Source organism: Colossoma macropomum, unplaced genomic scaffold (assembly GCF_904425465.1).
Source record: "Colossoma macropomum unplaced genomic scaffold, Colossoma_macropomum, whole genome shotgun sequence".
Classification (NCBI taxonomy): domain Eukaryota; kingdom Metazoa; phylum Chordata; class Actinopteri; order Characiformes; family Serrasalmidae; genus Colossoma; species Colossoma macropomum.
The window spans coordinates 1,556,084-1,573,110 of NW_023494784.1; the positions used below are offsets into that span (position 1 = coordinate 1,556,084).

General features: G+C 40.7%; 1 protein-coding gene across 2 annotated transcripts in view; it reads left to right on the plus strand.

Moving 5' to 3' along the window:
- Nucleotides 1-17,027, plus strand: part of frmpd4 (FERM and PDZ domain containing 4) — an 89,434-nt gene that overhangs the window by 27,263 nt on the left and 45,144 nt on the right. Inside the window, exon 2 of one of the 2 annotated variants that reach the window (XM_036575486.1) lies at nt 9,938-10,054. In XM_036575486.1, the coding sequence (XP_036431379.1) occupies nt 9,938-10,054 (117 nt within the window). Of the gene's footprint in view, nt 1-9,937; nt 10,055-14,955; nt 15,051-17,027 lie in introns of those variants that run through there. The other variant, XM_036575494.1, reaches the window with a different exon arrangement.

A 17,027-nucleotide genomic window follows, 5' to 3' on the forward strand; every position in this document is an offset into this window, starting at 1 on the left:
TTCCAGCTCATTGTCCTCTTGTCTTGTTTACCTGATAGATTCTTCTACAGTACTTCTGTTTATCTGAAGTGGTTGTGTCTTCATATCCACTCAAAAATTTCCATGCAATACAATCCTGAACAACACAGGTGGGAAGAGCCACATTGCTAGCTGTGTAGTATGAAATGTGAATGAAACTCCACTGGGCTGAATGGATGCTAGCATGGTTAGCATGAAAAATATATGACTTTGCTATCCCTGTGGTATTTCTGGGTTAAAATACCTCTTTAAATCATAGAAAAGAACAGAAAAAATTATATTACATGAACATTTTTCTGAAAAGTAGCGCTCAATCACGCACTAACTAGCATAAAATGTCAATTAGCATCTGCTGTAGCACTGCTAGCTGTCCCTGACACTCGTTTCTCAGAGGACGAGTTAAGCATGTCTTTGTCAGACAGTGTTTTGCTCATCTAATCTTGGAAAAAGGTCTTGCAAGCACGTCTTAACCATGCAGTTTTTAACGTACCAGGTTGACTCTACACACTGTGTTATGGTCTCATACCTGATAGCTGAAGATAGTCACAAAACCTGTAAACTGCGTCCCACAGCCATGTTGTAGACAGTGCGTCAGCATAATGTATGAGTCAATGTCAGTGGCTTCCAAATAAGGACATCAAGGAAAAGTTGGAGCAGATTTCTACCAAATTGCTAAGTTATCTGTGAGTCTCGATGATGCATTATCTATTGCCCACAGTAACATCCTTGCTGAAAAAACTGGCAAGCTGGTCTAAGATGGTCTATGCTGGTTTATGCTGGTCTGTTGCTGGTTTATCTGGTCACCCCATCATGGTCATGCTGGTTGACGAGCATACCAGCATCAAAACACAACAAATCGCTGTTGTCGGAACAAAACCTCCTATCTCCAAAATGACAACTTTACAGGAAAAGGTAAAAACACGCTTTACTTTTAATGAAAGTCAATGGAACCAGAATTTTTTCAGAGTGATTTTGGCCTGTTTCTTTTGGTCCATTCATTATGAAATTTGCACACAATGTAAAGAGTAACAGGTACTTTCATATCATGTCAAAAACTGAAAAAATGGAGGTGATATGCTGGTTTTGCTGGTAACAAGCCATGCTGGTCCATGCTGGTCTTTCTAGTAGGGATATCTAGACATCTATAGTTACCTTGCAGAAGTTCATGCAGGTTTTTTGCAGGAGCCAGATGAAATATTGCAGGTGTGAGCAGTACTAAAAAATCACATAGACCTCTAGTCTACAATATGCTCAGAACAGCATGTTATGATGCAGTTTATCAGAATAATGATAAATATCAACTACAAATCATATTTCTACATATTACAATTACAATACTCTAAAACACAATGAAATCTTTTATGACATTGTTAAAGGCCGTTCTGTATTATTTTGACTCTTGTTGGATTACATGAAAACTTTGATTCATCAAAACACCCACAGAAACTAATCTGAAGCTGTAATTGGTCAGGATGCTCACAGCACACTGTGATTGGTTGGAGGGCTCATTTGCACATTACAGCCCTCTGCGACAACAGTATTGCAAAGAACGATATCAGGATAACGATTAAGAAACATTATATTGTGCAGCTCTAATGCAATTTCAAGCATGCAGGAGTCATTTTTTGTTTGTGTGAGTTTCAAAATTATTCTCAGCTTTGCTTTTTAAACCTGGCTTGGTTTTGACCCAGAAATGCTCCCATGATTCAGACTACCACTAAACTCCCAAACATGCCTGTGTAGCTAACCATGAATGAAGCTGAACTGGGCTGAATAGAACATGCTAACATGTTTAGCATGAAGTATTATGCAACCCTGCTATTCTTTTGTAGCGTTTCTGGCTTAAAGTACCTCTTTAAGTCAAGAAAGGAACTATAAAACATTTATTATGTAAACGTTTCTGCAAAAAGAAGTGCTTATTCAAGTACTATCCAGCATGAAATGTCACTTAGCATCTGCTATAGCATTGCCAGCATTGCTGTTTATCAGAGGAAAAGTTAGACGTTCCTGCATTTTGCTCATCTAATCACGGAAAAAATGTACGGTTTAACCACTGCAGTTTTTAGCTTACCCAAGCTTTGGTCATTTTTCTGGCTTTCATGAATGACGCAGGCGGTCAGAGTGTTTCTAAAGCTCTGGGAATATTCTGGAGCAGGAGAGTAATAACGTTCCTTCGGCTCTGTGCCCACATCCGACAGAACCAGCCTGAAATACATTTGGATTCCGCTCCATTATCACCCTTTTATCATCCAAAGCTCGCCATGAAACTCAAATATGACTTTCAGCGTCTCACACTCACTTCTATTCACCGTGCAGCAGAGTAACAGGCTCAAAGTGAGAGGTAACAACAGGCTTCTGAAATACTGTACATGTACAGTAACATCCTGAGTCATGAGTAGAATTCCCCGATGGCTGTGTTCGAGTTTCTGGGTTAGAGAAACATGCCCAAACCCGTCGTCATTACCATGACCGAGTTTCCCTTGATTTTGCTGTTAAATCCTAAATCCGCCTCGAAAACTGGGCTCTAACGATAAGACGGATTAGGAGATAAAACAGAAGTTTTTACTTGCACTCGCCAAAAGCGATTATTCAGGCCTGGAAAAATGAAAGGAAAAAACACTGTAGTATGAAGCATTCATTGATTCAAGCTTTCTACAAAATCCAGCTCAGTAATGTGCAGAATACACGGAAACCCCCGCCAATATTTCGCTGCTGTCGGATCAAAACCTCGTATCTCCAAAATGGTAACTTTACAGGAGAAGGAAAAAACATAGTTCACTTTTAATGTAAGTCAATGGAACCAGACTTTTTTCCAAGTAATTCTCAGCCATTTCTTTTAGTCCATTTATCTTTAAATGTACTCACAATATAAAGGACTGTAGGTATTTTCAAATTATGTCAAAAACTGAAAAACGACAAAAATGGAGATACGAGGTTTTGGTCCAAAAGCAGCGAAATTCAGATTCAGACAGAGACTGTAGTCCATCTGTTGACGCACAGTTTGTGTTAGCCATTCTCTAGCCCTGGTCAGTTTCTGACCACAGAGCCACGCTTGGCTGGATGTTTTCTAATAAAGTAGATGGTGATGGTGGCCAGCGGTCAAAAGAGTACTGAAAATGTATAGAGTATAAAATATAGTATATAGAGTGACAGTTCACTTGGGTGCAATTAAGAGTGTTAATATTATAAAGCAAATTACATAAATAAGATTAAATAAGTTTTTTATTGACAATTGCAAAGTAAAGATTCTGATTTACTTAAACTTAGAATTTGCCTTCAGAAAGAAGATGCAAATATTGAAAGTTCATTTAGCTGCCCATTAGACTACCAGAGAATCTGTAGTGAGTAGTGCCCCTCAGGCATGTCTACTGAGTTTGCAGGCACTAGAGGGCCATAATTGAAACGCCACCGGGCAGTTATTTCCAGCCATACAAGACCAGGCCTCTATCTTTTTGAATGGGGAGAGACCGAAATAGTCAAAACTAAACACCAAATTACCATTTTAAAAAACCTATTTGAAATCACTGATACAGTCGCACAAAACTTCATAGACAGTTTGTAGCGTTTGGCACAGTAACACACAAAAAAACGTTTTTTCAGGTCATCCTGGCTACCACATCTGGGGGGCGCAGGGGCCTTCCAGCTGGCACTGCAGTGTCATCACCCTTCTCTACTCGTGATATAACCAGCTCTTTTACTTGAAGGGTGGGACTTTCTCCACAAACTTGGCGAGTGGGCAGAGTTCGTTACTCTGACGTAGCAACAAGCTGCTCGTTAAGGAACTATAATTTGGTGAAGGAACTGCGAACATTAAAACATATTAAACGCCGCGTTCACGGCCCAGTTTATTAATTTATTACTTTATTTATTTAACTGTTGTATAAAAGCAATAGAACACTCGAGGAGTGTGTTATCGCCAATAACATCACGGCTGTGATGATCTACGGCGACCAAATCACAGCCGTGATGTTATTTCGCGATAACACACTCCCTCTGTGTTCTATCGCTTATACAGCACGTCCCCAGATAATACTAATCCAACTCAAATAGGGCTTAAAACACACTTCCCACAGGTGTCGGTAACGTAGCGCCGCCCTTGCAAGCTTTTTTATTGCAGTACCACGATCGACCTGCTGGGGCAGCGATTCCAGACTGGCTTCAGAGCAAACATTCAGAGCTTAAGTTGACTCGTTTTGACGGCTGGGTGAAAAGGCGTTATCTGGATTGCTTCTGCTTTTCTGCAGAGCACTTTCTCTCTCTCTCTCTCTCTCTCTCCATCTCTCTCTCCGTCTCTCTCTCTCTTTCTCCGTCTCTCTCTCTCTCCATCTCTCTCCCTCTCTCTCTCTCTCTCTCTCTCTGTACACACAGGCGGAGAGGTTTGGGTTTTGTGACGGGGATGAAGAAAGAGGGATGAGACTGGCTTTAAATAATGAATGCTAAGAGACTGTTCTGAGTCATACAGGCTCTTTGAAGTGACACAACTTTCAACCATCACTATTATATCACCTCGCCGCTGAGCGCGAGACTCTTGTCTAACGGCGCAGCTCGACTGATTTCAATTTTTACAGCTGTCCTGAGTTTTTGAAAAAGTAACCTTCACTTTTTTAGTCTTTCCAGAGTAAATCATTGCACCGTTTTAAGTCTACCCTCACACACGCAGCGTTCTCCTGAATAAATATTAATCATTTTGCCTATTTCTTGGACAGAAGTACAAGAATCCCTGCTGAACAGTCCAGCTAAAACCAGCTTTGATGGTAGCTGGTTTCAGAAGTTCTGTGCTTGTCTTTGAGAGTTTTGGGCAGAATACTTTGAAAAAGTAGCGATGGCTGAATACTGAATACTGAATACACTGTCCTAAATGTATTCAGTAATTCATTCCAATTACAATACATAGAAAGGAAACATATTCAGAATACATTTAGGACAGATATACATTGTATAAGTACATCTTTCTTGTGATTTTCATTTCATTCACACTGTTTCGTGCTGTTACTTAATGTTTCTTGAAAAATTGAATTATTCAAATGAATTAAAATATGAATGCAAGCTTTTCAAAGTTCGTTTCACACTTACTGTCTGCTTCAGTCCACTGTTGCTCCCACAGTCCCACTGTCCTTTCATGGCCCAAAACGGGTCATCTACAATCAAACCACTTTGGGAGTCACAGCATTTTATGTTCTATTTGCAATCTTGGCTGTGAATCTGTCTCAGTATGTGCTGATGTGCCAGCATAGACTAAAAAATATAAATGAAAACACAGACTTACTTTGCTCTGCTTTAAGCTGTAGCTCAGCTACAGCCGCTTTTCTCGCATCTCCAGCAGGAAACTTTTCCTCAAAAGTAGAACAGTTTCTTGTAAAATGTCTCTCAACTTTCAACTTTTTGTGAGGCTTAAGTCGCTTCTCATTCACCAGCTTCTCATTGAATTTTCCAGAAATGAAACCTCTACACCATTTAAGGTGGAACGGGAAAATTCGAACGAGAAGCTGGAGAGAAACTGACTTCAGTTTCGTGACTTTTTAGTGTTTCAGTTTCTTGTTGCAGATTAAACGTATCAGGAAACCAGCTGGAGTGAATGTAAACGCAGATAGGTCCATTTGTCTCCAAATTATCGATGTTGGTCTTAAATCTCTCACTTTGTCTTATCTTTCTAAACTAGCTAGGCAAGACTGTTGTCTGTGTTGCTATGGTGACCAGCAGTCTGTGCTGATCTTCAGGGTTAAAGGAGGATAATTTTATTTTTACCTACAAAGCTAATTCAGCTGTGGAGCCGCAACAGGACAGTAGCCAACAATTCGCCATATTCTAATAACAAAACCTCACAGATTTGACTATAAAGTGAGTATCTGTGTGATTGTCAGTTAACAGCATGTATGTCATTTGCCATGGAACACATGAACAAGTCCAGTACAACACCAGAGCTGAGCTTATCACTCGTGAACCTGTGCACTACACAGTTCAGTCATCCCTCTAAAGAGATAATTAATGCTCAGATTGATTACTGGCTTATCACATTGATTTATCAGTCTACTCAGGCTTTAGCCATTTTTGTAAAGAAGCCATTTTTTTATTACTTCTTTAGAGTAAGTGTTTACATGCTTTGTGAGTTGGGCAGTTAGCGCCTGTTAGCTCATATACAGAGTTGGGCCGTTAGTGCCTGTTAGCTCATATACAGAGTTGGCCAGTTAGCGCCTGTTAGCTCATATACAGAGTTGGGCAGTTAGCGCCTGTTAGCTCATATACAGAGTTGGGCAGTTAGCGCCTGTTAGCTCATATACAGAGTTGGGCAGTTAGTGCCTGTTAGCTCATATACAGAGTTGGGCCGTTAGCGCCTGTTAGCTCATATACAGAGTTGGGCAGTTAGCGCCTGTTAGCTCATATACAGAGTTGGGCAGTTAGCGTCTGTTAGCTCATATGCAGAGTTGGCCAGTTAGCGCCTGTTAGCTCATGTACAGAGTTGGGCAGTTAGCGCCTGTTAGCTCATATGCAGAGTTGGGCAGTTAGCGCCTGTTAGCTAATATACAGAGTTGGCCAGTTAGCGCCTGTTAGCTCATATGCAGAGTTGGGCAGTTAGCGCCTGTTAGCTCATATACAGAGTTGGCCAGTTAGCGCCTGTTAGCTCATATGCAGAGTTGGGCAGTTAGCGCCTGTTAGCTCATATACAGAGTTGGGCAGTTAGCGCCTGTTAGCTCATATGCAGAGTTGGGCCGTTAGCGCCTGTTAGCTCATATACAGAATTGGGCCGTATAGAGTATCTCTCACATACAGAGTATCTCTCACATACAGAGTATCTCTCACATACAGAGTATCCGAGGGTTTCAGTCACGTGATTTCTCTGTTGTTGCCGCCATATTTGGGACCGAATTTCTGGCTTCGCTGCTCCGCACGAACGTAACTAGAGGTGAAAGATGGCTAAAATTACTCTCCTTACTTTGGAAGAGAAAAAAATGTTACCACAACAAAGTCGATAAAACAGGCTCTGATCCTTATACAGTCCCACTTAAACTGGCGGAAAGTTACCAAATTTATATTTCCCTGCCATTTATATTGATCTCATACTCAGCCCCTCTCCCTATTCTGGGGTCTCTCAAAGCATTTAACAGCACAGAAGCCCACCGGCTCCTCACGTCAGGGTGGGTAAAGGATCCCATGGTGTTCATAAAGAGGAGATGAACTCTGTCATCATAGGAGGGTAACGACATCAGCTAATTAACACAGATGTGAACAATGCAGGCCTTCAGATAACTTTAGCTGATGTTATCAGCTGAGAGATAAACAGTCGCCCCCTAACGGAGCTGCAGACCGCCGGTATAACTTTACTCTCTGTTTCTGATTTAAATGACGTTTGAATGGAGAAACATAAGCGTTAAATATCAGACTGAATGTCGCAGGTCGGAAAACGGCATTGTGTTTCGACAGACGTGATTCTGTAAGTTTGCTAGTTCAGTTAGTTCAGAGTTCAGCTCCAGTCCTGCAACCCCTGCACTGCATTACTGTGGTTTCCTGGTTAAAATACCTGATATTATTAGCTAATTAATCCCTTCTTGAGCTGAATGAGGTGTGAACAGCAGAGAGAAACACTGAACTATACAGTGCAGGGGCAGAACGGTCTCTGTTCTGCATAGCGCCCGTTTGTAGGTTGAGTCATTTTAAAACATAATGGTTGTGGGTAGAACCTCACATAGCGCTTTGTGGCACAGCACGGTATCATATCAGATATCAGTTATGAAATGGGAATGAAAGTGTTGTGGAAACCAGGTGGTTATTTTTCCTCCATGTTCTTTCTGGGCCTTGCACATTATGGTATGATCACACCAAATGACCTAAATGTGTGTTTGCGGGACATCCGTAAATCTGGCCAAAGATGTGGGCAGTATCTTGGACTGTATTTTTGGATGAATGCAGTGATATTTGCTGTTCAGAGATAAAATGATCCAGTTTTTTTCCTGAAGCTTGTTCAGGGTAAGCGAGCCATCTGGTCCAAAAGAAAGACCACCTGTGTAAGACTGCTACATTTTAAGAGCCAAGGAGCTCTTATGAGAATTAAGTGTTTTTATGCTAACCCTTTTCCAACATGGCAGTGAAATACAGTACAGTTCATAAGTATTTGGACAGTAACAGTAATAGTAACTCTTATAGTAATAGTACTCCAGCACACTGGATTTGAAGGTTAAAATGCCATTAAGGGCCATTCAGCACCAGTTATTAATTTTTCAGGAGATCTTTCTGAGGAGATTAGATATAAAATAATTCACTTGCAGAAGGATTGGGAAAAGATTAAAAGCTCCAGAGAAAATGGGCCTCCTAACAACCACCTGGAAGAGCTGGTCGACACCAAAACTGCCCCCCATCAGATAAGCAGCACTTAAAGCTTTCATCTCTGAGAGAGAGGAGAAAATCAAGCTGATCAGATCTGAAAACATCCACAGGTGTTTCTGTCCATCCTTCCACTGTGAGAAGACGACTCAGCGCTGTGGGTCTGAAAGGATGTGTAGCTGATCAAGAAGAACCTCACTGAGAAAAGGAGACGGACACATCAAACAAAGAAGCTGAACGATGGACTGACCGCTCCAGAGTCCAGACCTCAACACCACTGAATGTGTTTGATTACTTCAGAAAATGATCAACCAGCTTCTAAGACTGAACTTTGGAGGTGTGTCTGCAGATTCTTTGAGGAACTGAAAGTGAGTCTCCTGAAGAGAATGGAAGCTGGAATAAAGGCAAACACTGAAAAAATGATACTGAGTTTTCCAGGTTTCTGTGTAATTTTCTGTTAATGTTTTCTTTTTTCCTGATTCTGAAAAATGAATAACTTGTACTAAATGTCTGATTTGAATGTAAATTAAAATAAACCAATGGTGGTCTCTGACATCGCACAGTACTGTAAATAGGAATCACATCACTTTATGGTTAGAGCACAGATTTAGGAGACCAAGCAATTGGACAAGTTCGTGTAATCTTCAATTAAATTGTAAAGGCCAGTATTTGGTTGCAGATCCTCTGCACAGACATCTCGAATATGGTCTGTTTTTTGTCGCTGTACTAAGCTTGTAATGAAGTCTGTTTCACTTCCTGCTTGTTTCAGGTGGTGTTTACCTTCTCAGGTAGAGATCTGCTGCTCAGTGGGTACAGGTTGGGTGACTGATCTGGCCCACCAGGAACTCTTGTCCCTGAAAAACTCCATAGTTGCTAATCAGTGCGGCTGGGGTGGTTGTGGACGAAGCTTCATCTTGCTTGATACCTTTAGAATTTGTGTTCCAGTATCTTCATTTTAAATCTGATCAAATGATCCTTTAACAGGACAGAAGTGAGTGTTGTGGGTATTGATACTCTGTGAAAATGCAGTTATGATCTGATATCTTGTTTATGTGAAATACATTGTGTGTGAGAGTCTGACTGCAGACGTACATGGTTAATGTAAAGTACAGTGCAGATCACAGAAGAACGTTTAGTTACATCTGGAACCTTCATTACACTCAACTCAACACAGATAATAACTAATACTAATAAATGCATTTTAAATATTTCGCTGCTGTCGGAAGAAAACCTCATATCTCTGAAATGGTAACTTTACAGGAGAAGGAAAAAACCTACTTTACTTTTAATGTAAGTCAATGGAACCAGACTTTTTGGCTGAATTCTTTTGGTCCATTCATCATGAAATTTACACACAATATAAAGGACAACATGTATAAAAATGTCAAAAATGGAGATATAAGGTTTTCTTCCGACAGCAGCGAAATATTTAATAAATACATTATTTGGCCATTTTTCTACAATGTGAAAATATAATTTATAAATACATTTTGAAAACATTTTTTTCACATGGTTTATCTTGAACCACAAAACTGTACTTGTTCTATATGAATTGCATAAGCCTCCATCTCTGAATGAGTCCCTTCTGTGTTCTTCCCCGCAGCCACAGGACCAAAACCTCCGGGTGTCCCTCGTCCTCCGGGGGCTGGACCTCCTCCCAGGGACCCCTGAACGGCTGGGACATGGCGTCCAGTAGAGACGGCCGCGAATGCTTCATCGAGTGAGTACGCCGCGGGTTCCTGCTTTGCAGCAGCTCTAGTGGGGCTCAGTGTGCAGACAGAATGCTGATGGGTTCCTCCTCAGACTTAACACACGCTCGGCGTACGCGCTCACTTCAGCACATGAAGGAACGCGAGACAGAGAGAGGAATAGAGTGGGAGTGACACCTTCACACAGGGGGGCGCTTTGATCTCCCTGACACTCGAACGCCGCTCGTTCGGAGACTCTGGGGGACGCGGACATTAGCATACATGCACACAAACACGTCACCTTTCCGCAGAATTCACCGCTTTGAATGCTGAATGTGCCTTTCACGCCAGTCGGGTAGATTTGAGGAGTTTTTCATTTCAGAAAAGAAGACGTGTCGGTGCTCAGCGGAGAATTCGGAAGGAGGATCCGTCCTCTCCCCCCAAACACAGATCAAATATTTTATCCAATCAGAATGTGACCAAAATGTGATCCATCATGGAAAAAACATTTGAGTCATTCTACAGAAACGTCCATTTCTGTGTCCCTAGTGTTTACAGATATATTAACATGTTAGGGTTACAATTTATTTATATTTTAAAATAAAACAATAAGTTATTTTAACAATTACACCTTCTTACACCATCAATTTAGCAATATTGGTTTTTAAATCAATTACATAGAATTCCAAGCACCACAGAAGAGCTCATCCTCACAGTCATGTGTGAAGGCTGAGGCCTTATTTTGAGGTAAAAGCATGTTTTTCTGCCATTTTAACTACAATAATCTATACATGACAATGGAATATATAAATTAAACGACATAAAGAAAACAAATGCCAAATAAATATTATAAAATATATAATGAAAGTTGTGGTCCCCAGGAGTCGTGTCACTGGTGTGACTGCATTACAAAAAATCTCTTATTTTGAAATAAAAGTCACACTGATGACATCACTTGACTTCCTTCACTTCACCGAGGTAACTGTAAAAAAAAGAAATATACAAAAGGATTAAATTCCATATTTTAGTGGATGTTCCATGATTAACACCATGTGGTTTGATGCTCTGTAGCACCCATTTTGTAAAATGCATTTTCATTAAAAATGATTTATTATGTGTAACACCAGTGACGATCAGTAACACCAGTGACTCCTATGGAGAGATAGAAAAGTGGACGTTTCTGTAGAATGACCCATATGCACATATATCGTTTCTGTCATTTGTTGTTTTTTACATAATTCGTAAACACCAGCTGATCCTTTACACTGTGTGAAAATTTTACGATTAATGGACCAGCAGAAATGCTCCAAAACTGCAGGGAAAAGATCTTTTTACATTTGAAAATTTGAAAATTCCAGTTACTCTCTGTGTTATGTTAACATTTCTTGATTAACGGACCAACACAAATGCTCCAAAATGACTTAAAAAAAAATCTTGGTACATAATGTTTTGTTCCAACAGAAGCGATATAGCAATACATTGAAATATATGCAAATATGTTGATTAAATATACATATATGTATGTATAATGATATATGTATAATAAACACATGAATTTCTGTGGACTATAGGCGCTTTGAGAGCCAAACAACTGAGATCTGCCAAAAGGGGCAGATTTACTGTTTTGCGGTGTCACAAACTCTCTTTTGGAGTTAAAAAGTGATGTGATTTAAAAAACAGACGCAGTAGATTGTAAGTTTAAAGGGGCGGTCACTGCTCTTTTGCACTTTTGCCTCATTTGCATATCGCTGCACTTGGAATAAAAACTTGTGTCTCTAAAATGGTAACTTTACAGGAGAAGGAAAAAACATACTTTACTTTTTATGTAAATCAGTGGAACCAGAATTTTTCAAAGTATATTTTGGGCGTTTATCATGAAATTCACAGACAATGTAAAGGACAACAGGTACATTCAATTTATTTCTAAAACAGGACGCTGTTGGCTGATTGTTTTTGGTTCTCAGTCCAGCAGTGACACTGAGGTGTTAAAAAACTCCAGCATCACTGCTGTGTCTGATCCACTCAGACCAGCGCAACACACACTAACACACCACCACCACATCAGTGTTACTGCAGTGCTGAGACTAAACCTCCTAAATCCTGTCCTAACTTTAGGATGAACCCCAACAGGGTCCTCACTTCTGTTTAAGGTCCGTTTCTATGGTTTTTAGGCAGCTGAGTCAGCAGCATAGTTCACTACCAGCATAATGAGCTCCATTTATTTCTGCTGTAAAACGCTGCTTTCACTGTGAGATGATTTTCTTTTCTAACTCTGCGTTTTAAAGATCTCAGACGCTGCAGACTCGATCTCCACCGCCCCTCTGATCACCTTCGTGTGTTAATGTTGATGATGAAATATTACAGTGATGGTGGTGAATAATGAGGAGGCGGAGCTGAACGTGTGTCTGTTTATTAGGAGGAGTAACGTTAGCGCGCTCGGCTAAAGCATTTGGGAAATGGAGACTGAAACTGGGGGGTGGCGATGCTCTGATAAACAGCAGGGGGCACTCTTACAGTATTCACAGCTTAAAGTTTATCACTCTTTAGCTTAGTTTGACCTTTTTACATCAGTAACAGCAGCTTAACTCACATTTTTAACATTATTTATTGATGTGTTTACGTTTCAGCCGTGTGTGTATGGTCTGTTGCTAGGAAACAGACATGACAGCTGACTGTTAACATCGAGCAGGTTAAGATCTCCTAACTGGAGATAAGATGCTGTAAGATCAGATAAAATTCCTGATTTAAGATCAGATTTGCTTCAGTAATATGAATTTGTTTAAAATCTTATCTTGACCTGTCAGATCTTCAGACTAATGACAGGAGGTTTCTGTAATGCGGCCCCAGATGCATAATGAGCGTTTTTGATTGGCTGTTTCATGAAACTTGCTCCATTAAGTTAAGATGGCTGCCATTGTTGCGGCTCAGTTTCAAGTGAGTTGCATACGCTTTACCTTATGCGACTTTCACCATGTAAAGCCTAAAGGTGGGCTTCCTCCCTCCCCTCGTACTCCGGCGGTTAAAACCGGGCTGCAAATGTAACAGGTGCGCTCGCGGCGGTCTCGTTTGGAGATTCGTGTTTCTGTGGGAGGAGGACGAGCCTTTGTTTCTCGTGCCGCTTCCTCTGGCAGAATGCATTCTCTCTGCTTCTAAAAATACCACAGAGCAGAGCAGAGCAACGCTGCTCGCACAATTCTGCAAAGCTCCTCCGTGTTGCTCTCATCTCAGGACAGGTCCGGCTCTCTCGGACGGCTCTGTGGCTGCTGCCGTGGCTCGAGGCAGTGGTGTGTCCCGTGCCTTTCCATGTGGTCATGTTGGGGGTGGAGTGGGGTGGATGAATACCTTTTTTTTTTAATTAGCTACCCTATGAAGGGAGGGAGGGGAAGAGGGAGGGAGGGAACTTGTGGCACATGGCATCTGGCCCTCGCTAGCATAAGGGGGCAGCTTACGTAAGAGTGGAGCAGAGCGCTTGACGGATGCTCGGGATGCGGAGGAATGCGTCTCGGGAGAAGGCTCCGGGTCTTTCTGCTTGCGTGGTCGCGTCCCGTTCTCGCTCCGCTGCACGCCAGCCTCGGCCTCACTCTCGCTCGGGTACGTGCACTTCTGACGCTAGAACCACAGCACGGGTTCTCCCAGCAGACAACTTACCTCCTAACAGGCAACTTCTCTTACTATTCTAACTGCAAGTGGCTGTTTCATTAGTTTTTTCTCTACTGAATGATGTCATATTTACATTTGCATTTCTTGAAGCCTCTAGAATTCAGGAATTGTTAATTGTGAAAGAAAAGGAGCTGCAGAAGAGCAGCTGTTGCTTGTTTCTTGTTCATTTTCTCCATTGCACCAATGTTCTCCTTGCATCTGACCAGGTCAAAGCGTGTCCTGCCGTGGCACCAGATCTCAAAATAGAGCAAAGAAAATTGCCACAGCTCGATATAACCGTACCTCGGGCAGTGTTCCGGCGATTCGCTCTCTTTAGAGGGGAATTCTACTGTGTTTTTTCCAAAATGTCTGCAAAAAATTATGCCTTGTCAAGTGAAACAATCCTAAATCTAGCCGATATATCTAATATTTCCTTTTTTGAGATGGCTGTGCACTTATTATAAGATTATCTACCTTATTTCTAGACATTATTTACTTGTTTTAGGTAATTTTATCAAGCAAAATTGTCCCACTGTAGTGGCGGGTAATTTTGCTGGTTTTGAGCACGTCTTAACAGAACCACAATTATCTGCCAACGTAGTGAGATAATTTTACCTAATAAAGTTACTTAAAAAAGTACAAAATGTCTAGAAATAAGGTAAATAATCTTAAATTAAGATGACAACAATTGCACAAGAAGAATTATTAGATTTATTGACTATATTTAAGATAATTTTACTTGACAAGAAATTTTTTTGCAGTGTAATTAAATGCTTAAAACAAAATGGTCTCAATCTGAATTGTTATGAGCCTCTAAAAGCTTCTCCGCAGAAAGTTATTACATGAAATGGTTATGAATTCACTGCCTGATGTCTACGACATTGATTTACGGTAGTTTGGGCCTTAAAATCCGTTCCCGGTGGAGGGATATGTTTAGGGTGTTGTCGTGCAAAGTAGTCCCCCAAAGGAAATGTACTACTATTTTACCATCAATAATGTTTTATAGAAAATGTAAAAGCTCAGAAAGTTCACTGGTGGTTTTGGATAGGAAATAAAAAGGCATATTTGTGGTGACCCCTGGTTCCTATCAGCACCACTGTAAAGAAACCTGAGTTGGTAAGTATCTCTACAGTTCAGACGACTCTGGATGACTTTCCATCTCAACCACTGAATTATGCAGAATAAAATCTGCTTAGTTCCCCTTTAAAAGCCCTGGACGTGATGCCTTTAAGTGTTAATTGTTTAGCCAGGTGAATTATTAACGGGGGGCCGTGCTGCACTGGGAGCTGCTGTGGCCGCTCGTCCGTGTTGGGATGAAAGCTGGTTCTGAATGAGGACCCGTAATCTGCTGCTGAAGAGGGGACGGCTGGCCTGACAGACAGTGTGTGGGTGAGAGCTGCTCTGAATTACAGGCTTTAAACGTGGTCATGCGGTGATTCGGAGACACGTGGCTTTCCATAGCAGTTTCAGTGCTGCTTTGTCATCTAGATGACGGTGATCTGTAATAATGGACCCTGCTGTCCATAATGTATTCTGAATATTTATAGTAGGGTTGTCAGAATTTTGATACCGATATCATGCTTATTGTGTTTTTATGGCTTGACAGAGTAGATACCACATAAATCAGGCTATTTAAAGAGCCAATATCCTACAGTTTTCTTACATTTTAAATCTGCTTATTATTTTTTGGTCTACTCAGGAGTCGCAACCCAAATGTTAAGATGAGCCATTTTGTCCTTTCAACAAAAATTAAACCACCTTGGGAGCCACAACATTTTATGTCCATTTTACCATCTTGGCTGTAAATCTTTCTCAGTATGTGCTGATGTGCCAGTATAGACTAAAAATAACATAAATGAAAACACAGACTTACTTTACTCTGCTTTAAGTTTCAGCTCAGCTACAGCTGCTTTTCTCACATCTCCAGCAGGAAACTTTTCCTCAAAAGTAGAAGTTTCTTGTAAAATGTCTCTCAACGTTCGAATTTTACGAGGCTGAAGTCGCTTCTCATTCGCCAGCTTCTTGTTCAAATTTTCCTGTTCGACCTTAAATGTAAACCAGAATGTAACTGATGCACCATTTAAGGTGGAACGGGACAATTCGAATGAGAAGCTGGCAAAGGAGAAACTGACTTCAGTTTCGTGACTTTTTAGTGTTTCAGTTTCTCGTTGCAGATTAAACATATCAGGAAACCAGCTGGAGTGATTCTAAATGCAAATAAGTCCAGTCGTCTCCAAATTATCAATGTTCGTCTTAAATCTTTCTCTTTGCCTTTTCGTTAGCCACTAGCTAAGTGAGATCGTCTATGTTGCTATGGTGACCAGTCTGCGCTGATCTTCAGGGTTAAAGGGTGAATTAGCAGTTCTACATTAACTCCAGAGTTTAAGACCATTTATTGTTAAACTGTGTTGAACGATCAGCAGAGCTTTATTTTACTGTAAAGGAGGATTATTTTATATTTACCTACTAATCTAATTCAGCTGTGGAGCCGCATGTTTAAATGACTTTAAATCCCTTTATTCCTTAGAATGGAACAGGCTGTTTTTGTTACTGCGCCTTTACGACATAAGTAAATGAGCCCTGTTTTGATTGGCTGCCCCCATTCAAAAAGCAGTCCAGGCTGAAACCCTCCTTATCACTTCAGTGTGAATGGGCGGGGCTGAACTGCTGTAGGCTGAAGGATGTGTATAAATATGCAAAAACAGTGAATTCTAAATGGGTTGTTTTTGCAGCTTAGTATCCATACATGAAAAAAACGTTTTTCGTGTCTAGGCATATCATGGAAAAATGAAATTTCCTTTCTTTTTTAAAGTAAAAGTGTGAAGTTTGATGTAGTATTAAACATATTGTTCACTCCCCTGTCCACACAGTCCATATATGTTGTCACAAAAAACAACACATTCGCACATTTATTCCTTACTTGTGCCTTATTTTGCCTGCAGCTTTTTAGCCCTGCCCATTCATGCTGAAGTTATTGCATGCAGTTTTTGCATTAGGGCAGCCAATCAGAACAGAGTTCATTTAAAAATATCAATCTTAAAGGCGCAGTTACAAAAACAGCCTGTTTAATTGTAAGGGATAGCGGTAAAATAAGCGGTAAAAAGCGGTAAAATAAAAATGCAAAAATGTATCGAATGTTTTTAGTAAATAAAACCACACAAACATTGTAAGTGGACCTCAGTGAGGGGGATAAAATATAACATGCCCCCTTATGAAGGATATGGACCCTTTAAATAAACAACTAATAGTACTGGAAGTTAGAGCACTAAATTAGTAAGAAGGTAATGAACACTAATTTGTAGATTTTGAGTCCAGACTAGTTTAGAAAAGTCTTGCAGGGCTGTTCTTAGGTAGTTGTTTAATAGG